We start from the raw sequence: 22,651 nt of genomic DNA on the forward strand, positions 1-22,651 counted from the left end.
CATTAAAAACATTACATGATGTTATTTTAATATAGATCGGCTGCGTGTACTAGGTACGACTTATGACTAATGTAGGTATACCTGAACAAAGATAACGTGGTAATTTCCTATGCAGTAGAATACGTAAATTAGACCATCTACAGCTTATCATTTTTATGTATCTATAAAGATTATGGGACAGCATGTTCCTACCTGCGTGTGCGCATCTACGATGATTAGTCATTTTCATATTGCATAAGGAGCGGGTAATTTTTATAATGTTTTATGTATTTTTAGTATCGCAAAGTCAACATTTTTTGAATTTATCTATCTAGGTTCCTATAAATTGCTAAAAAATATAACCTTTGTCGTAGTTGGCTAAAAGTAAACCCTTATATGGCAAGACTTGTTATTTCGATGATGCAATATTAGATCGTTATAGTTTATTACTTATTGCCGTCTAGTATAAGTATAATAATATATAGCCAACATTCTCTTGATGTGCTCATAATCTATGTCAGATTATCTCTTCTGCAGGAAAGATGCCTGAGTTCCGAGTGATTATTATGATAATTATTAGCTAATGTAATGACTTGAAAGATCTATCGATAAGATAAGGTTAAGAAAAGATAGTTTGAAAATGTTCGCGAAGATTACACTTTTATTGTTATTGTCGAATAAAACCTCACCTCTGCACTTACACTGTTATATTACAAAATTGCACCAATATATCGATGATGAGTGTTTATGAGAAGGTATTATAATTGCATGCACTGCACACTTACGGGGCTTATTTTCAAAGAGTTTGTATGCAAGTGCAAGTGACAAGGCGCTAGGCTGGGGCACAAAGTAAGCGTGTGCGCTTATCATGTCTATATAACAGCCGGCTGGCTGCGCGCGCGCACACTCGCTTGCGCCTCTCACTCGCCGCACGATCGATTTTCCGCCCTTTGTGATTTCCACCGGCGCGTGAACTACGCGAGTGAGGTTAGTGCATTTTCGCAATACAGTTTATATTGTTAGTGAAAATTTTTACTGAGGTTTGAAAAAAATGTGATCCAACTGTGTGGTGCTCGTTTTTGTGATAATTATGTAGTTTTATGCTATTGCGGATATGCGTATGGAATTGTACCTGCATTTGTAGTCCGGTTTTTTGTATATATTCTAAGCTTTCATGAATTATTGAACAATGTGACAAGGTGTTGTTGATATGGGCCAGTGTATGAAATGGACCTCTGGAAATTTATTTAAAACCAAAAACCAATATAAAAAGTAAAAAAAAATCAAATGGTACAAGAAAACATAAATATCAATAAGATTTAAAATATGTGATCGGGTGTTCTGCATCTCTGACGTCAGAACTATCATGAAAGATCAGAACAAAGTATTTGATTTCAGTTTTACAAAGTATTTGAAATTGAAAAAAAATCGCAGTAGTAATTTTTAATTTTAATTATTAAATTATTGATGTCACCCAAAAATAAATAGAGTATCTAAGCAAAATCATCAGTCACGAAACTATTTATTGCTTAGCTTGTAATTAATTAAAAAATATTGCAAATGAGCGATTGGACAAGAAAAAACAAACATCAGCATTACAGCTTTCGCCTAGACTTACCTATACTTATAAATAGTATATTAGGTAAGCGGTTTATGTAGAACAATATTGAGCTCGTGTAGAGTTGACTGAACTCAAGATAAATAGCGAATGTCCAACACTTCGTTTAAGAGCACTTCACTTGATACGTACATACCTTTACTTATTTACTTACAAAAGCCTTACCTATTATTATTAATACATAGTTATGTTTTCAAGTTAGCTTTGTTGCTAAGTACCTAAGATCCGTGATAATGAATGTCATTAAAATCCGTCAATATTTAATGCACCATCGCTAATGGGCAAATATGTATTAAACATTCGAGATTTAGTTTGCTTATCAATATTTTTTGGACTGAAGATATACTATTTAAAGATCATTTATGTTAATGGTATATATAGTCTTGATTATAAAATGTTATCTACTTAATGTTGACGTAGTATGAAATTGTCACGAAAATATTGAAAAGGCTTCGTCTCAAATCAAACCTTTTTAACAAACTTTTAAAGTGAAAGCTCAGAACTAAGACTGAATTAACAGATGATTACAAATAATATAACTTGCCGATTATATAAAAACTCCTCGGTTGCTTAATGGCATCAGAAATAAAACTTAACCGGCACTTATGCGTTATAGGCCGGCGGGTCATTTTAGCAATGGCCAGTGGTCGATAGATTTGTGCAATCGATCTCCAACGCAATGATGTGTTTTTAATCGTGGAGTGAGCGACACGTGCTTCGGCGCAGCGTGATCTGAATCCACAATAAGTCCTTGCCTTGCGGCCAGTGTCATGTCAACATACTCCGGCCGTTGCTATACGATGCCCTTTGACAATAATGAGTGTTAAAACATTTCTATCTGATCGACTAAGACATCTGATGGTTCAGAAAACCTTGTGCTTAGTTACTGTGCCCTTAATATAAAGTTACAAGAAGTTAAAATATTAAAGTAGTTATTCGTAGCGAATGCAGAGATGTCATCACATGTTTCATAACTATTGTCTTTCTTTTCAGATACCAAAATGAGTTCAAATGAGTTCAGGTTAGAGCGCAGCGTTGAGCTGTCGCCAGAAACTAGAGCAATTGCTGAGAAGGAATTACGCGAGACTCCGGAGAGAGTCCGCGAGGCACTCGAGAGGCTACGGGAGCTCCTTAAGGAGAACAAAGATTTGTGCTTCGGAGAAGACGACGAGCTGCTCACCATCTTCCTCCGACCTTGCAAGTGGTACCCAGAGAGCGCTATTGCACTTGTAAGTTTCACATTGCTATTTTTCCGGGCTGTGACTTAGTTTTTAAGCCTGTAAATTCACAATTATGCACCCATGTTCAATTACGCACGTGCGATTAATGAACCACGGCAAGTGGAACTCCGTTCCGGTCGCTAGAGGACTACCTTTAAGTAGACACAATTTAACCTAATACATATTAATAGTTAATGCTCTATTCTGTCAGTTGGTTGTTAAATCCGTAACAGTTTACATTATTAGACACAGTTTAATTTGCACCAGTCGACATCTTCACCGGCATACGAGTGCAAGCTAAGCGGGTCATATTGTTACAGCCTACTAACTTTGCGTAACTCGCCAACTACATAATAATGTAGTGTTTGGCAACTTCAATTACAAACGGTTAACGACTGATTTCGTTGGACTTGTCCTAGACCCCGCTTATTATACCTACGATTTATACCAAGGATAATAAACAGTGATTATAATCAACTTAAATGACGGAACCTCTAAATGATGGAACATCTCCTTGAAATGCGCTTGACCTGCTTGCTGTATTTGGTATCTATGTAATTTACTTTTGTACTTGTAAACAGACCCACAAGTAAACACATTCCTTTAGTAGGTACTCAATAATTTGAAACTTATCATACGATTTAATAAATGAGGCTAAAGTTTGAGCTTAATTGGTAGTGGCAATGTCTTAATTAAACATTAAAATCTTACTTATTTTTGTAAAGACTTTCTTTGTCTTTAATGACTCGTTAGTATCTGTTACTTACTCGTCAATACAACCATTTGTGATTATTATCACGGGAAGCGATAAATAATTAACACCTAATTAGAGCTTTAGAAAATAAGCTTCTTATGTCCGCTAAACTTTGTTGAAGCTTTAAATCGTTGTACAACACAGTGCAGAGATATTCGATGTCATTGAACTCTTAATTTGATACACTATTAGACTTCATGTTATGAGTCGAATTTATTAAAATGTAGATTATTTGATAATAATCACTATTAGGGGATTAATTGCTTATCTTTATATGTTTTATATTCAAATGCGATAGCTACTGAAATATTAGATAAGTAATGATGAGATAAAACAATGGTATTACAACTTATGTGAGTTCTACAAGACTACTCAATGTTGCAAGCTCTTTGATCATAACCTCGTTGCTTCTATAACTGTGTGAATAAATTATTGCAATAATGAAGTTGCAGTACATTTATTAGTTATGTATCTACGTATAATTAGTACGCTTACATAACACGCTGTAACACAGTGACAATGTTATACAATAACAATTAATGCTGTATATCCAATATTTGTTGAACTTTTACTTTTATTTGCGCTTATTATGTAGCTAGTTAAATACATGATCTATTGTGAATATATTGAGTACACATAGAAACTATAGAAACGTCGATGACGTTATATACATTATACATTTCATAATAATTACAGAACTGACGTTACCTATTTATTAGTTTAATACCATTGTACTCTGTGTCTCATATTTTCATTCATTTATAAGTATGCAATAAGTTTTCCGTTACTGTGCCGATAACAGAATTACATTATCTTGCCTTAGTAAAGTCTCAACATAGAGATGGGCTACACATAATTAGGCAGGCTATCTCAACGTTACCACAAGTCTGAGCTATCTATCGACAGTTAACTGATAAAGCAATTTCCTCTGTTTATAAACATGGGGCATAACATAGGAATCTGCCCGCTTGTCGTCGGAAGGGGTGAGATAAGCTGCCGACGCAATGTCAAAGTTCAACGTTTATCGACAACAGATACCCTTATCGCACATCACTATTTGCCGCTATACTTATTTTTAAATGTTGTCGGCGTAAACAATAAATTAGAAATGTTGTTTGTCGACCGGCGGGGTCGCGAGAGAATTGAGGTCGAAATGATATGAATTTGACTTAGTATTTTATTCATTTTGGGTAGTTATAACGTGGCACGTGTACTATTGCATCGTCAAACATCTGTAGCTACACTTATCTAGGTATAAAACGCGTAACATGTAGAAAGGAGAGGTCTCAAGAAGTTCTCAGCTGGGAAAGGCAATAGTTTTCAAATAACAAATATTTCTCTTCGTTATGCACAAAGCATTACTTCGTTCCTGAACAGTTTGGAAATTTGAATACTTTCTGGGAAAACTAATTTCGTTAATTTAAATGTTTGTAGGTATTTGATGTGTTGTTTATTAACTGCGTGTAGTTATTTTCCCGATAAGTGTTGTTTGCTCCTTCACATTTGTTTTCGCGCAAATATCGTAGAGTGCAGATAAACAGTGACTCCGTTCAATGCCAACCGCCCTATAAATTAACATACACTTGCAACTAAACACATTGCACTTGTCGGTTATGCCGGCTTATCTGACAACAGCTATAAATAAAGATGTAGTTATTGATTAACAGCGATATCTTGTTCATATGCGCTGAGAGGTTATCCGAAGCGTTGCTGTTAATCCGTAAACATGATACAATTTAAACGAGAAAATAGCTGCTATACTTGAATGGAGTGAGCCAACAAACTTTGAAGGCCATCAGAACCTATTTAATATATTCCACAAAGCTCAACAGGTATCTGTAACAGTTTAATTGGGCTACTAAACAATGCAAGAGCAGGTGAGCGGAATATTTGATGTTTATGACTTCATGCGGTGTTTTGGTACATTGCGTATACAGTTCGTCAGTACCTACTATCATCGTGTAATACGTACAAATTTGTTTAATAAACAGCGCACTGTTGCATGTCTCACGCGGAAGATTTGCAATAGACCAGTTATACGGCGCGGTAAACGCCGGGAAAACTGCCCGCAAGGTCTTGGTACGAGCGTGTACGCCACGTGCGATACGGCTTTCTTAACGCTGAAAATGTGGGAAACACGTGATGCCCCAATTTTTACAATAATTTAACATTCATTTAAAAATTGCAGCTTACAACAGAATGTAAAATAGATTAGTTACTACGCCGAAATTACAGACAAAAAAGGAAAACAAAAACAAATGAAGCGCTGAGTATCTTCAAGCTAAACGACATTGAACAATTCGATAAACACTCATTTACATACAAAACAATTGGAACAAAGGTTAATTTAACCTAAAGTCTGTACAAGATTGACAAACACTAGAATTTCAAAACAAAGTCAGCCTTGTTAGTTAGTTATTGTAGTTATTGTTCAAAGGGCGCGTTCATGATCCGATGCGTGAAGTATGAGTCAAGCGTTGGGCTTCGCCGGTTATCACGGCCCGACCCGGATATGTTCTAGTCCTCATAGCTGATACACTATCGTTAATTTTAACATGCAACTTGTTTATTTCCATTCATGGAGTTATAGGACCTAATCTAATCAGTGCATGGTAACTATTGTACTTTTGAAAGCTGTCAATATACTTTTAAAAAGTAATACGGAGTTCTAGATTTAATGACGTGTGAGAGGATTGCAATGAGCAAGGATATATTAATAACTCAGAAATAAATCATCGTCACAAACAAATAAAAATCCCCTGTAGCTAGGTTCTTACCGTAAGTAATTACAATGTATATTATTGCGAATTTCTTAATGCATACAAATATTTTAATAACCGTGGCAAAGATAAATAAATACGAGACCAATTAAGAAAATATTTAAGAAACCCGATTCCAAGATGCACTTTGACGTGTAGCGAATGAATCTTGCTCAATATGTTGCGCACACGCAGACGCTTGTAGATGCGTTCTAATGTGTGTTGCATTCGAAACATATGTAAGGAGGTACTTCACACTTTGTTTACTTTCCATAAATGTAATCTTATTTGTACATGAACCATTAGATATTACTTAATTACAAAGTATACATCAATATCTGTGTTTACTTATATTGCTTCTAGAAACAATTTTTAACAACAACTTTTCAGCCTGCAAACAACACTCTCAAGGTTTTATATTAAATCAATAAAATATTTCTTTACACAGTATTATTTGGTTTAAAAAATCAACACTTATGTTCAAAAAAACATAGATTTGGCTCTTTATTTTCTTAAATCCCGTTTCAGTTTAGTGTTAAACGAGACGCGTAATTTCAGCAGTAGGTAATTGTTGCATGCAAATAATCACCCAAGGTGAATGATAAGCCTAATTACAAAACTTAGTAGGTGATTCATGCACTAGAGAATAGTTTACAATAAATTAATATGTTTTGTTCATATGCATACGGTATTATCTGTCACGATAACAGTTGACTGTTGGCCTGGCGTTACTTCTCGATAATACTGATGATGTGTTCGTCAGTTGTTCTGTTCAATGAGTGTTTTGTGTCTAATTATCTGCCATACTATTACACAAATATTAATGTGATCATTTATATAAATAGGACTAATGAAGCATATCAACGCGTTGCTACGAAAATAGATTTTATTTGACAACTCTAGCGTTACCTAATTTAATGAATGTGATCGTCAATGGTTGTGATTGCATAAGGTGTGAGTACTAGATACTAGTTCACAAAGGTAGACACAATTAGATGTTATTAAACATAATAACAGAGGGATTAGGCAACAGTCTCACTACTATGGTGAACTACGAAGTAGGTATGAGAGTGGTGGGCACTGCAATCAGTCGTTAACCGGTCACTTGCTTGAGCAATCAATCTTAGACTAAGGACTCGTGCGTGATTTCCTCAATTCTTAAGGCAGGCTACACACGTGCAATTATGGATGAGCAGTTGAACAGTTCTTACTTTTACTTAACAGATGTAGTGACTCTGAAACATGTGCTGAGCTCTTAAAAGACTGATGGTCTGTAATCTGCTATAGAGAAATTGACTTTTCGTAGCCACTGTGGGTGGGTGTTAATTTTTTACATACATATAGATCTAGTACAATGTTGTATGGAACTTCGAATCTAGTCTATTCTTTACATTACAATGAATAATAGATTTGCTTCCAGTAAAGTAAGACCAAGTCTATCTAGATCAAGCTACTAGAAAAAAATGTTTTACTTATAGGTACTTTATTTTTACAGAAAAATAAAGTCAATTAGGCAATATTTTATGATTGTTTCTACAAATTGTTGACCATGAGATAAACATACGTTGCATCGCTAAAATTGCTGCAATTTGGGGTGCAAGTAATAAACTCAAAATGTAAAAAATGGCTTACCCGTGCGTGTCTGATTTCAATTATCTTAATATCAGCAATTTTCTTAGTAAATAACATAGGTACCTTTGTATAAGCATTCTAGTGGCATGATTGACGCAAATTCTTACGTTACCTACTTATTGTCTATGCGTCCGAATTTGCGCGTTTGCCGCTCGGTGTGCCGAATATTAGTAAATCGATAGCTAGACTCGATTACGCGTGGTTAGTATGAGTCGCGTGTACGAGCTGTCCCATTCATCAACTTGTTACGTGATTAACATAACTCGATTCACTTTAAAACGAACTATCCCGCCTCTAAGTTACCTTCTGTGCACCTCACTTGACAATAATTTATTCACCGGTTGTTTTCATCATTGTATTGTTGGTAATATACCATATTATCGAAACTAACAAGGAAATGACTTCCATTGTGTTATGCACAGATAATGTAAACTATTCGATTATTATGATAACAAGTTGAGATTACAAGAATCGAGTAAAGTCGTCAATATTTTTGTTTTTATTCACGCATGCTACGCCGCAACCTTTTGCTAAAGATAGCTTTTACAATTCCTAATTAGGTGATTATGATAATGTATCTAATTTATTAATGAAATACGAGCGGTAAACAAAACTTAGTTAAGTACCTAATTTTACTAATCCTAGATCCATGATAACCATTATCGCATGAAGAGGATCTAAATAAATGATCTAAGTATGCAAGTCCTTTCTTAGTTACGAACAAAAGCTTTTATAGTCAAACCGATAATGGTAGACTTACTTATAAAAGAAATAATAATATATGTTTCTCCGTTGTTATAGTTTTATTAATAAATTTTCGAGGCCAACATATTTAATTTAATTCATTTCGCAATAACTGGTATTAAACGCACGAGACAGGTTCTTCGAAATGAGCTAGATCCAGACGGTAGACAGGCAGACCTGCAAATTATACCTGCACGTCTAGTCGAGCTCTAATTATGTATATAGGTATAATTATATTTTCTCTTTGAAGCCCAAGTTTCTCGCCGGAAAGCAGTGATAACTTCAACATGAATAAGTTCATTGCTTGGAAAACTTGATTTTACAGCGGATATTTGTGTCTCACTCGCACTCACGCTTTGCTAGACAGCGAATCTAGATTTTAAAGTAAAAGTACTATTTTCACTTTAGTTTGTTTTCAAAAGGCTGCGTATGTAAATAGTAAAGATACGTAAGGTGAGGTTTAGAACCTTCATATTATGTAGATATGTGTGTATGGATACTTTGTGTCTTTGTTATTAAAACCCAGTTCTTTATGGAGTTCATTATTCTAATAGGAGACGTTTCTCGTCTATAAATGATGACCTCATGATCACTATACGCATAAATATAAGACTTACCTAATAGCATGAACTTGGTTATACATAACTTGGCTATCATAAGATATAGTTTAAAAGAATGTAGATTTGTGTACCTTGAAGGTTTAGATTGGGAAACATCTTAAGAGTTCCAATTATGTCAAACTGTATAAGATATAAAGTAATATTTGTTTGTTTACAGATGCGTCGTGTTGCCGAGTTCAAACGCGACAATGCATCATTGCTGGACAACCTGTTGCCTGAACAAGAAAGTGTAGCATTCCTCGAGCACAAAGTTGTCAATGTTCTGAAGGGCCGCGACCATAAGGGCAGGAGAGTTCTCGTCGTTAATGTTGGAGGTAAGACACCCTATATTAATTTAGACCAGTGAATGCAGTCCACACGTATCATAACATAACAATCTCCAAAACTGTGAGCCTTGCTCAGTCGAGAAAAACATTGATTCAAATAGATAAACTGGCACTAATAAAACCTTTATCATATAATAATAAATTCTAGCTCTTTTACACTAACTGGTTTTCTTTGCAGTTGAGTGTTTTAAAAGTTCCGTTGATTGTTATTCAATATTAGCAATTGTGTAAGCGTAGGGCTGGGAAACCGTTATGCTACTGCTCATGCAATATGGCGACCTTTAACTCGATGAGTAGTTCATGTTTATACTTACCCACTTGGAGGTCAAGATAGCTACATATTAGTACTGCATTCAACAGCACTTCATTCAATCAACATTTTTCTTCTCAAAAAGACACCAAATATGATTTACAAAATTGAGCATTGTTTGTTTAAAAACAAGATAAAACATTCATAACACGAATTCTACGTGGTATCTGTCATCGGTGAATAAGTGATAACCGATCTATCAAAATAAAGTCTGAGGCGTGATTGAACCGTGGAGAATCTTTGTCTCGAAAAAACAATGGTGACAAACTATAATGATCAATCGCTTGACTTTACTTATAAGACAATACATAAACGAGAGAACACTTTCTATTTTTGTGCTCGATGATACGATATCTAAGAGATTATCTTGAGAACGAAATGGAATCCGGAGCACAGTTTAATAGGAAACAACACTAGAAAAATCTTATCTTGTTTTCCTCCAATTGATTGACATTTTGATGAAAGATATATATTTTTATATCAACCTAATAGGTTGCAGAAATTACTTTTTTAGTTTATTCAGTCAAGTAAACATAGACTCAAACTGTGGGAGTAATGGGATTGCTCTATCGCGACTTGTATGTGATTCTGTATTCGATGCGTATGCGCAATATGCATAAATAGTGACAGTGAGCCAGTGGGCCGCATACAAAACATTACGAAAACCCATTCTCTCCACTTGACATATTGCACTGACAGACGACTATAAATCATCCCGTAGCCTTTTGTTTTGAAGGATATTTCAAGATTTAGAAAAATCACCGGTCTTTTATGACCCTTATTTGCATTTTATGTCATCGTTTTATTTTAGACATTCACAGTTTTAGATAAAGAATTCCATCTTCAGGGTCAACGTCCTAAATGCACCTCTCATGGTGTTGTGACACAATATTTATTTATGTAAACAAACATAGTTAACAAATGTCAATCTGTCAGGTTCATGGGACCCGAAGAAAGTGAATGCTGACCAGCTGTTCAAGCTGTTCTACTTGATCCATGAGGCGGCCATGTTGGAGCCCGAGTCACAGGTCCGAGGCACTGTCGTCATCATGGACTTCTATGACATGGGATGGACACAGGTCAGTACTAAAATAAACCATTATGTATATGTATTTCTAATTTTCGCAGCCCGACCGAAGTGTTTATAGGATGCTTGCATCGGCGACATAAATTGAAGTCTTTTGCAGATAAAAAATAACATTGAAATATTTGTTTAATGCTTTGTTTACCACTTGATTTGCAAGTGTAAGACGGGTTTGTTTGCTATGTGTGTTATAAGAACGCAGTAAGTACTTCACCTGGCCCGTGAACGAGACTATTGCGTTCATCAAATTAGTGTTGGCCTTTCTCATATCGTTCATCTTTCGGGTTTACGTGAAGCGCATGTGCGGAGTGTCGACTTTTTCATGACGAAATAATATGTTGCTATTTGTGCCAACTAAACTGTCGTGTCGTCATAATGATCCAACGATGTATTTGCTAAAACTAGTTTCTGCTATTAAATTGCGCAGAACCTGCAAATGTCGCTGACTCTTGTAACTATTGTATTAGAGTTCAATGCAGTTTGCACAGGTGTTTTGGCACAGCTAGCCCTTGCTTTTTCAGGAAATTACCAATACAATAATGAATTCTAGGTCGTTGTTTCAATTCTATATAGGTCTGCATACTAATGTGCATTGTTCTTTATTATTGAAGTAGAAAAATGTATGTAAACTAGGTCTTTTTCACACGGAGGTGTTTGTTAACTTGTTTCTTTCTTAAACTCTGCATTGTTATAAACTTTAAATGCCTTTTGGGTAGTTATTGGCATTCATTCAAAAATGTTCTGATTAGCGTATTGATAACGTCATTGTTTATTTATAAAAATGTGTACTCAGCCGTAGAGATAATGACTGTTCACGATATTGTTGTTGGGAGTGGAGGGATCACTTTCACTGCGCGTGCGACGTTGATTTGAATGTATCGTAACGAAGTGACAGCGACGCAGCCGAGTGACACGGTCATGTTGTGAGATACAACACGATTTGTTTAACTACTTAAACTCGATTGATTCACCATTCATTTCTTTAGTCTATTGTTGTTGAACTCCAAGTCAAATATTTTAGATAGAATCGATTCATGTGCAGCATACATGCACGTGCGAATATTTAGGTATTCTGAGTACGTAGGTACCAATGAAATGCAATATGTTATCTTGTTTTATCGAAATTAATGTCATTATCAAAATTGATTGATATAGAAGGAATTACCAGTTTAATGTTTGACTTTGAACGGAAATGTAAATATGATTGTTTCTATGCGTGTCGCCTGCGTGCGGTCGAGCTGGTGAATCATGAATTCCCTAAAACAAAGTGCAGTAGGTACCCAGCATAGGGTGCAATGTTCATGTTTTCTGTATGTTACGAACAAAGAAATGTGTAAAGTATGTGTTAGCGTGCCGTCGCTCTTTGCATTGTGCGGTTTATCTTTGTTCCAGTGCGCAGTTACGAAATAATAACATGCATTAATACTGTACATATAAGGTGTATTATTATTTATTCGGCTTAACACAGCCTTGTGCTTAGCTATAAATATTTCTTGCGGTTTTATTAACACCATCTCAAAGTCGAGGAGTCGTTTAAATACTCATGATGTTGCATCGGTGCGAATCAGAAGTATCAACAAACACCAATTGCAATAATGTGTCACACCTACGTGTATTTGAGAAGTACTTATAATCAACTAAATTAAACTTTGATAGTGAAGAACGTTGGCTCTCGAGAAAATATTACGTCTAGGTGAATCATGTTGTGCAACCCTGCTATGCAGATAGTTTTTAATAGGAATTTGCAAAATGTTTCGCAAATACTTGCACTAATGTGTTGCATACAAAGATAATATTATTGTTGTATGTACATAAACAAATTGTGTAGTGATTACGACATTCCATGCGTTCTAGACGTATCTAGCTCTCAGTGTAAACACTGAACAGGATCTTATGTATCAGATATATTTGTTATCTTATCACCTCGGCTGTGCAATTTCAAAACCTAGTATCTGACAAATTTTTAAAAATGCGTGTTTTTGCATTTTTCGACCTTATAGACCACTCTCCACATACTAGGATAGCAAAAACTCCCAAAAATTTGACAAAAACGAAGTTACACAAAGTCGGAAACCTAGTATCTACGGTAAACGTTTTCAAAATGCAAAAATTACAAGATCAAAACATAGTATCTAACATCAACCATTTTAAAAACCCAGTAAGTGCTTGCAGTTACTTGGATATAAAATGGTTCATGTAGATACTAAGCCAATGAAATGGTTGTAATAAACGTCAAAACTCCCGCGCAACTTTAGTAAGTGAGAAAAAGTCGTTGCACGTGCGTGTTTTTGTCTCTAAAAATGAGCAAAAATCAGTTTTATAAGTCGAAATTGATCTTGAGTGCTTTAAAAGAACAACATGGTAAAATGTAAGTACGCTTCAGTGTATAATATTGTCAAGATTGTTTGTTTTCCAAGGTTTTTTATGAATAAAAGGCATAACCTCAAAATAGTAACACAAACATGTAAAATTTATTGGAAACTGTCGAGATTTTGTTTTGTGTCTTGTTTGACTTTAATGAATGTTTAATTGCTTGGTTTTTGCAAGTTTCATCATCAGCCTATCGCAGTCCACTGCTGGACATAGGCCTCTCCAAGTGCACGCCACTGAGATCGATTTTCGGCTTCTCGCATCCAGCTCCTGCCAACCGTCCTGCGCAAGTCATCAATCCACCGTGCCTGAGGACGTCCTACACTACTTTTGCCGAGGCGTGGTCTCCACTCTAGAACTCGTTTTCCCCAACGGTTATCGGTTCTTCGGCTAATATGGCCAGCCCACTGCCACTTCAGCTTGCTGATTCGGTGGGCTATGTCGATGACCTTGGTTCTCTGACGGATTACCTCATTTCTGATGCAATCCCTCAGAGAAATGCCGAGCATAGCTCTTTCCATAGTCCGCTGAGCGACCAGCCGTACCGTCAATGTTCACGTTTCGACTCCGTAAGTCATGACTGGTAGGACGTACTGATTGAAGACTTTTGTCTTTATGCACAGTGGGATCGACGATGTTAGGACTCGACGTAGCTTCCCAAATGCAGCCCAACCCAACTGAATTCTCATATTCACCTCGTCCTCAAAGTTGTTTCTACCTAACCGCAATGTCTGCCCTAGGTATACATATGTATTTCCGAACAACTTCGAGAACGGCACCGTGTATCGCAATCGGTTCCGGTAGAACATGTTCATTGAACATGACCTTGGTTTTGTCCAAGTAATCGTCAGCAAATCGCAAGTGAGAGATATGTGTTCGCCATTGATGTTGATGCCGCGTCCTTTCCAGTTCAGCGTCTTGAACATATCCTCCATTGCATTAGTGAACAGTTTCGGGGAAATAACATCCCCTTGTCTCACTCCTCGATGCAACGGTATGAGCCTTGTTTGCTGATTCTGTACTTGGATGGATATTGTAGCGGCTTCGTAGAGACATCTCATCACTTGGATGTATCGCCAATCTACTTGACAACGCTGCAGGGACTCCAGAACAGACCAGATTTCAACCGAGTCAAAGGCCTTTTCATAGTCTACAAATGCTACACACAGGGGCTGATTATAGTCTTCGGTCTTCTGTATAATCTGCCGCACTGTGTGGATGTGGTCTATGGTGCCGTATCCGCTCCGAAACCCAGCCTGCTCCGGTGGTTGGAATTCGTCGAGTCTTCGCGCTAGTCGGTGTCGGTAAGACGGTGAATGTATAGAAACTGGGAACTGGGTGGGTGTGGAATCTTGCTTATGCACCAATATAATTTATTGCATTGTATTGCTATATTATGTACCTTCTGCTATCTACAAGCTAGTTTCATGCATTTTTTGCAGCACGAGAGTAATGATTAAATCACAGTTTCCACTGCAATCTACTACGACACATAATAACATATTATTAAAATGCGACGCTTATCCCGGGTAGTAAATTCCTAATAGAAGTAAACCTAAATGAAAACAAAGCAAGTGATCTTACAAGGTCTATTAATTTGCATTTTGTCCCCATTCAATATATTTTAGAACTAGATGAAAACAAAGCAAGTGATCTTACTAGGTTTTGAAATTGTCACACTCAAAAAGTTAAAACTAAGAAAACAATTTTTTTATTAGTAACTGCTCCTCTACGCACATACTTGGTGATAGACGCATTAAAACACTTTTTTATAAAACACTGTTATCTCCCTCAAATTTTGCAATCACTCCCAGGACGGTACGACTAATATTATTGAAACGGCAAGCTGTCAAAGATATGAAATCGTTTTTCGGCTCTCCTATAAAATTTGGTTTTGTGCAGATACTGGGTTTTGTTATTTCACAGCCGACCTTGTATATTAATCTGTCTTTTGCAAGCAGATTAACATGTTTTATTCGTTTTAAAAGGATTATAATTGAGATTTAATGTTGCCTTGTCAGTCAAGCTAAGTAGAAATTCCGAACGTACCACAATGGAAAATTGACATTTACTATGATAACAGAGTAATGAATCATGATAATAAGAAATCTTTCTTTTTGCATTGTAACGTTCTCGGCGTTTTTAACCTGACAAATAAAGAGTATCCTTCCTCACATGCCTAATTATGCAGTACAAACTCCTCAAAGTAAGGAAGTGTGTTTACCAATAAACACATTATTACCTTTGTCAGTCGCATCACGATCGGACGAAAAGGTCGAAGCAGTGTCCGCCTGCTTTATATATTAGGATCCGCGAAATTAATGTATTTAGCTAACTGATCACGTCGCACTACTCATGATTGTGAGAACATATCGATATCATTACAACCGTGTGAATCGGTACTACCGCGTTCTTTCATCACTTAATGCAATTGTTTAGATCAGTTATGGCTAATTAATTTGATTTGTCATATCATAACGCACGCGTCCATCATATCATTAAGTTCCTCATTTCAAAACTTTATGATAACTGTATAACAGTGGCCGAAACTAAAACGTTTTTCATATGAAGCGTGAAATAACGTTATAACCCGTCACGTGTTCTTGAAGCTGAGCTCCCAAACAATGGCGTTCATTAAGTTAATCAATTGAAGGAAACGAATGCAGATTAATGTGTAATTGTATGAAAATGGCAACAATTAGTCACCGTTGATCAATAGTTGTGGACATCTTCAGGGAAAACGCACTCGTTCAGGGTTTCCTCTCAAGGGGCGTCACGTCCGAGGCTGTTGATCATTCCGCAGATTGTGATGTACTGTGTAAAGATCCTTCCATATTTTCTTGTTATGTTTATAAACCTTGGACTACTTTGTGATCCCAAGTAACAATACTACACATGCATGTAAAGTACCTACTGACCGATATTTCGTACCACTAACTGAATTAAATTGGTATTGTTTTTAAACTTATGTAGAGTAAAGCTGTTAGCGTATTTTCCTGAATATGGGATTGCTGCATTACTATCATACAGTAAATTGAGCATAAATTATGACTCACGAAACACGAAGAAGTTTATTAAATGACACCCAAACGATCTATTTCGTGATATTAAGTAGGTACATATTGAACCTAATAACGAATGTTACGAAAATCACAGCGGAAATTGTGCAAGCACTCCAAGCTGGTTACCTCAAATTTTACCGTCTACTTTGTACGTGATAACATTTAAGATACCTTAAGTAAATGCGTACTTCCCCTATATCTGAAATCGTAGTTAAGCTTTAATATTCATATATTTAATCACAAATATGTGAAACTTAAACAATGGAATAGTTAACAACAATTTGTAAGGATTTAGTTTAACTGAAGATCAATATTTTAGTTCAACATCCTTTGTCTGTAGAAGGAAATGAGTTTTCCTTAGCGTCTGTTAAGGACGAGTGTAAATAAACGCGGACGTTGGGTAAACAGCTGATATCGTGGCTTTACTTGTTTGCTCCTCAAGCTGATGTATCCTCGACCTACGTGGTTCGTTTGGTGGCGGGCCCACAAATGTATTGTCACTGTCAGTTTATTGTGGATGGATTCTTAATTTACAAATACGCATACTACATGAGTTATTGTTTTTTGTATCGATAAATGGTATTTTCTCAAAATTAAGAAACAATAATTTCAATTATGTAGGTACCTAAATGTTTTTATAATGTTAAAGGTGTCTAGTTGATCGCAAATTATTGATTTCAGTTTGTCGCTTTTATGCAATGTCCTCGGTCTAAAATGTAAGATTTAACACAGGTTAAACAACTTGTTTGTTATTTACGCGAATGTAGGGCAAATTCAAAGATTTCCCAAGTTGTAAAAGGATTATCTTTATATCCCCGTACTTTAGGAATTAATTGATAACATTGTTATATGTCGATAGCGGGACGATTTGCTTATTATAAGATGAATGGGTAATTTTTATGGTCCTCAGATAAAAGTCTTGTCTGAATTAATTTATGACAGATTATCACGACTGGTCAAATACGTGACACGGGTTTTTCGTATTTACAGTCGATGTCTACGTGCTTGATTATTATTTTTGTTATTCAATGAGCTTTCTAATTAATGTCATAATCTTTATCTGTTTTGTTTGCTGTACTTCTAAATCTTCAGTGAGTCCTAATCTTTTTACTTAAATGTGTTTCTGGTGTGGACCAAATCTACCTCAAATTAATACTACATGTATTACATTAGTAGGAGCCTACTTAGCCTACTAAGAGGGCTAAAAATGGCAAATTAGTGGTATTTTATCTCCAACGTGACAACTCCTAAAGAGATTACTAAGGTAATATTATCCATCTAACAACAAATAAATCATTCATTTAACATCGAGTCAATTAGTTGAAGTCTATTAAGCATTATGTTACTGACAAATGTATGACAACGAGATGTGCTAATTGATGCATTTGATACGATTCACATTATTCATTAAGGTTGCAAAACAATATGCATCTGAGCTGGGAAACGCCCCATAAATGGAAAAGCCGTGAGCCAACGAAAGACGCATACTAAATGTCTTTCAAGAGACTGCGATCACTGACCCACGTCAGCCAAGCCGGAACCGCTGATGGTCGGAGCTTGCCAACCCGTGGGGCGTAGGTTATCAAATATGAATAAATATATTCGGTCACTCACCCACCAACTTCGCCAAATGACGTATAATCGAGCTGATTAAATAACTCAACCATTTATTGTCTTTAAAACATTTATATGTTATCATTTTCTGTAATGATACAATTTATTAAATATTATGTACCCTTGTTTATCAAACTGATGCAAGATCAAAAGCCAAGCAAGTGAAATTGAGTTTTATTCCCAGTAGTAGAAGGTTAATTATGCAAAAGCAGTCCTTCAACATTGGGTGAGAAGAAGAATGTGTTGCGGTTGTAGGTGATGCGGTTACAATCGATATCGATGCGCGGAGGTCAGGTGTCAATCAGTACGCGAATATCTAGAAACTTCATATTGGCGGGGAATGGGCAAAGACATTATGATATTATGTATTAGTATGGCTTAGGTTAGGAGCTCATTATAGCTATGTTATGTATATGGCCAAGGCTCAAGTTCACTGACGATTAGGTACATAAACGTGAAAATTCATAGAGAACATTTGTTTAAAAAAACTGATGCCTGTATTTCCACTGAACTTGGACCATATAAGCATCCAAATTGAAAATATCCAAAATATATTTTAATTCAAATAATAATATTTTCCTCAAATTGTCAACAGACAATGGGTCTTACACCAGCGTTCTCCAAGCGCCTGCTGACATTCATTCAGGATGCCATGCCTCTACGACTGAAGGAGGTGCACTTCGTGAAGCAGCCCATGATCTTCAACGTCGTCTGGAACATGTTCAAGCCCTTCATCAGGGAGAAGCTTAAGAACAGAGTAAGTAGCTTCAAAGCGATTCTTTTGATCGACTCGAATCGATTCTTGGTCCTAAATAAATATTCATGTTCAGTGTGCATCCAATATTAAGTAGGTAGGCAAATGATGACGACAAGGAAATGTATCCCATGTGTAAGGCGTAGTCTAAGGTTGTGAAACGACCTTTCCAATGGTTTCTACATGGGGGCCTTGTGTGCATTTTTATTTTATTTTGATGGATGTTTTAAAAAAAATATTATTCATCGTTGAGGTTTTGTTTAACATACAATGTAATGATAATTATCAGAAATTGTATTATTAATGATACTCATTATTCAGACACTTATGTTTTTGCGGTTTACAAATAATGTCGTTGAATTTGAGTTTGGACTCGTCCTCATTTTCTTTGTACGGACTGAAAAACAAAGACCTTTTGTCTTCCTGTAGGAATTTAATTTTTACCACGGCGCAGCTTTGAACAATTTTCTTTTGATACATTAGTCCTTATTAATCATGGCTGATTTCCAATAACTAACGTCATCTGGTGTGAGTAGTCGGAACCTTCTCGCCAGTCCTTATGAGGTAGTTGTTCTTCGCTAGGTAGCACGAAAATATTTACTTATCTGTATTTATTATTGTTGCGTTTTGGTCCTGCCTTATAGGTAATTAATTCGTAGAAGGATGCTAGGGATTAACACTTGTAAAGTATGAATGATATGCTATCATGCATTAATTTACCAACGCTACACCTTGCGGTTTTGTGGCAATGACATACTTAGCGTTCAATTTTATTTCAGTACTTATTAATTTTGATATTGTGTCATTCCAGATCTTCTTCCACGGCTCAAAGATGTCGTCTCTGCACAAACACATGGCGCCGTCACACTTGCCTGCTGACTACGGCGGCGAGCTGCCCGCCATCGACTACTCCGGCGCCGAGTGGTACCCCGTCATCAACGACGTCTTGCCGCACATCCACAACTGGAACACCTACGGGTTCGCCAAGAAATAGTACCAATCTAGCAGCACGCTTGTGACTGCCAGCCGTGGTTCCAAGCGAAGACACATCAGCAACATAGTACAATATATTTATAACCTCATCCTCTTCTGACCCGAGATGTCCAATCTCATTAACGCATTCCAAAATGGTCACAAAATATTTTTTTGAATAATCTGCAGATTCGGCTAGTTACTTTCTTTATCGGAAATCACGTTTGGCAGATCACATTCGTTTAAACTATTCTCAATGTAATTTAGATTTAGGATTTCTGTAAGACTTAAACAAAGTGGAGTACGTGTTCGAATAGCCGTTGTTCTTTAAGTCCTGGCTTAGAGTGGTGATTCGATAATTGTTAGATAATGCCATGTGCCCGAGCACCAGTAGTATAATGCCCGAGCTCTTCCATAATCAGGGTTCTTTGTTCTGTAAGTATAGATATTACCAAATTTAGAATTAAAAAGAAGAAACTAAGGAAGACGATACTTGGTAGCTTATAACAGTTCCAAAAATTATGAGTGCGAGTGAATGTTTAACAAATATTATGTGATAAATATTGACAAGTAAAATAAGGCTATACTTTTAAGGTTTTAAGTTAATTGATCGACACAGGCTAGATAGCTGCGGTTAAGCAATTAATCGCTAGTACGTTTCATCTATGCAGGTTTTATGTAAGTTTTATATCAACGACCGTTTGGTTGGTGTTATATTTAGGATAAATTGCATGTATGTGGTACATAATTAATGTCAATTTCTATGGGAATGTGAGCGAATTTCATGACATGGTAGGTTTGAACTTTGTGACGAAGGCAGTTTTATTTATTTAGGTGTAGGAAAGGAATTATGTTCACTATGACTTGAGCACAACTCGCATGTTGGTAGGCTGTGACTTGATGACGTACGCTGTACGGTACCAGCCCTGTATAATCAACAAAAGTAGTGTAACTTGATATACTGTACATTTGAATATATTTTTATAACTTGTGAAGGAAGGTCCGTGTTTTCAAAATATACTTAGTACACATTTTATTGTAACTTATACAATTCAGTTTTCCATTTACAGTAGCTAGGGATACGTAGTATTTGTATTTTCGTTCTGTGTGCACATGACTGTGTGATGTCATTGCATTTAATAAAAAAAAAAACATGTGGTTGAAATTTAGAAAATGTTAACAAATTCAAAGTCTATGTAAAAGTTTATGTATCCTTGATAATGTAATGATGTATAAATGAGTTTCTAGCATTTAAGTGATAAATCTAAAAAAAGTTGAGAGGATAAAACTTTGGTCAACATCGATATGATATATCTATGCCAATGTGCCTTTAATAGACGCATTCCAAAAATATTTTTATATTGTTTTATAGGTTTGTAAAGTTGTATTGTATGAAAGATGAAAATACCTGATTTGCTCAATATACATATGTCTATAATTCGGGATGCATTGAATTCCTTATGACTCCCGTTTAGGTATTACGAAATGAATAAAATGATCAAACTTATTTTTGTCTTTTCTTTTTATCCATTACTCGTCCCTTTTCACAAGCTGTTGGCTGTATTTTGCAGATTCACTCGCGTCTCGGGAAAACTTTATCCCGTACCTGGACAACAGTTAAAAAAAAAACAAATCAGTTCAGTGTTTTGGAGCCTTTTGAGTACAAACAAGAAAATGTTTCCTCTTTATTATGTTAATATAGATGATGTCAGACATAAAAAAGTCTAAAGACCAAAAGTGCAGAGGACAGAACGTGGGAACAGTGGCAAAACTGAGGATGTCAAAAATTAGAAAGACAAAAAGTGTTGGGAGGAGCATTACCTTTGGTGGAAGCATATAAAGGCTGATGAACGAATTGGGATTAATGGAGTGGTTCAACAAATGACGTCCGGGAAAGTACAAAAAATACCTACCGTTTTTTGAAAATCACGGGAAATACCTACGTATACCTACGTAGTTATATTTTGTCAATGTCACCTTTGTGTCCCAACTTCTCGTAGATTAGGTAGGTACTGGTTTTTATACAGTTATTAGATACGCGCTGTTTAATTTTAGCCATACTAATAGGTACAGCCACTTTGAGATATCATATCCATCACGGATATAAACTTCCGTTTCCTCCAAGTTACAAGAGGAGCATTGTTTTGACAATCTATGTGTTCAACAATTCATAATTCCTCAATGAGATTTAACACAATTTTGAAATAAGGAATGTCGTGTGCTGTCTGTCTTTCATTGGGTGTAGATACTTGTATCATTGTATGCACAAGGAACTATATATGCTGAAAGGTAATTTTCTCCGTCGTTGTGAAGGCAAGATCACGTGGAAACAATTTCATGGGTCCTGTAATAAATGGAACAGTGGACATCATAATTATCACTTGTGTTGACAGACTCTTAATTAATGCCACGTACGTACTTCCTTTCATCAAAACATCGAACCAAAGTGCAAAAGGATGGCAAAAAGTATGGTTACTGAAAAAAGAAACTTCAATGACGCAAATCGTTTTACGTATGGGTAATTACTATTACCTATTAGGTTATTTTTGAAAATCTATTCAAAGTTGCAATTTTTTTACTCATAGTCACCTAAGCAATAATTTCAGTACCTACTTATATACCTTATTATCTTTTAAACCTGTCCTATGTATAACTTAAAAACAAACGCAACCTACACTTTAACCTTTTTGGGGCTTAACAATGGCTGGCATCATGTTCAATGGTAGCCCGTTCTTCTTTGACCCCTTTCTAAACTAGGGAGACCGTTTGACGTAAGACTGAATATTACTTGTTAAATATTGAACCAGTTTCTATTATCATTATCGTTATTGTA

The 22,651-nt window shown here is 36.0% G+C and overlaps 1 protein-coding gene across 1 annotated transcript; it reads left to right on the plus strand.

Moving 5' to 3' along the window:
- The first annotated feature begins 808 nt into the window (after nt 1-808).
- Nucleotides 809-21,325, plus strand: LOC110373163 (retinaldehyde-binding protein 1). The gene is made up of 6 exons (XM_021330347.3): nt 809-966; nt 2,591-2,826; nt 9,484-9,640; nt 10,899-11,041; nt 18,688-18,849; nt 19,658-21,325. The coding sequence occupies exons 2-6, from the start codon at nt 2,599-2,601 to the stop codon at nt 19,838-19,840; spliced, it is 873 nt and encodes a 290-aa protein (XP_021186022.2). The 5' UTR covers nt 809-966; nt 2,591-2,598; the 3' UTR covers nt 19,841-21,325.
- Nucleotides 21,326-22,651: the final 1,326 nt, after the last annotated feature.

Source organism: Helicoverpa armigera, chromosome 6, assembly GCF_030705265.1.
Source record: "Helicoverpa armigera isolate CAAS_96S chromosome 6, ASM3070526v1, whole genome shotgun sequence".
NCBI lineage: Eukaryota > Metazoa > Arthropoda > Insecta > Lepidoptera > Noctuidae > Helicoverpa > Helicoverpa armigera.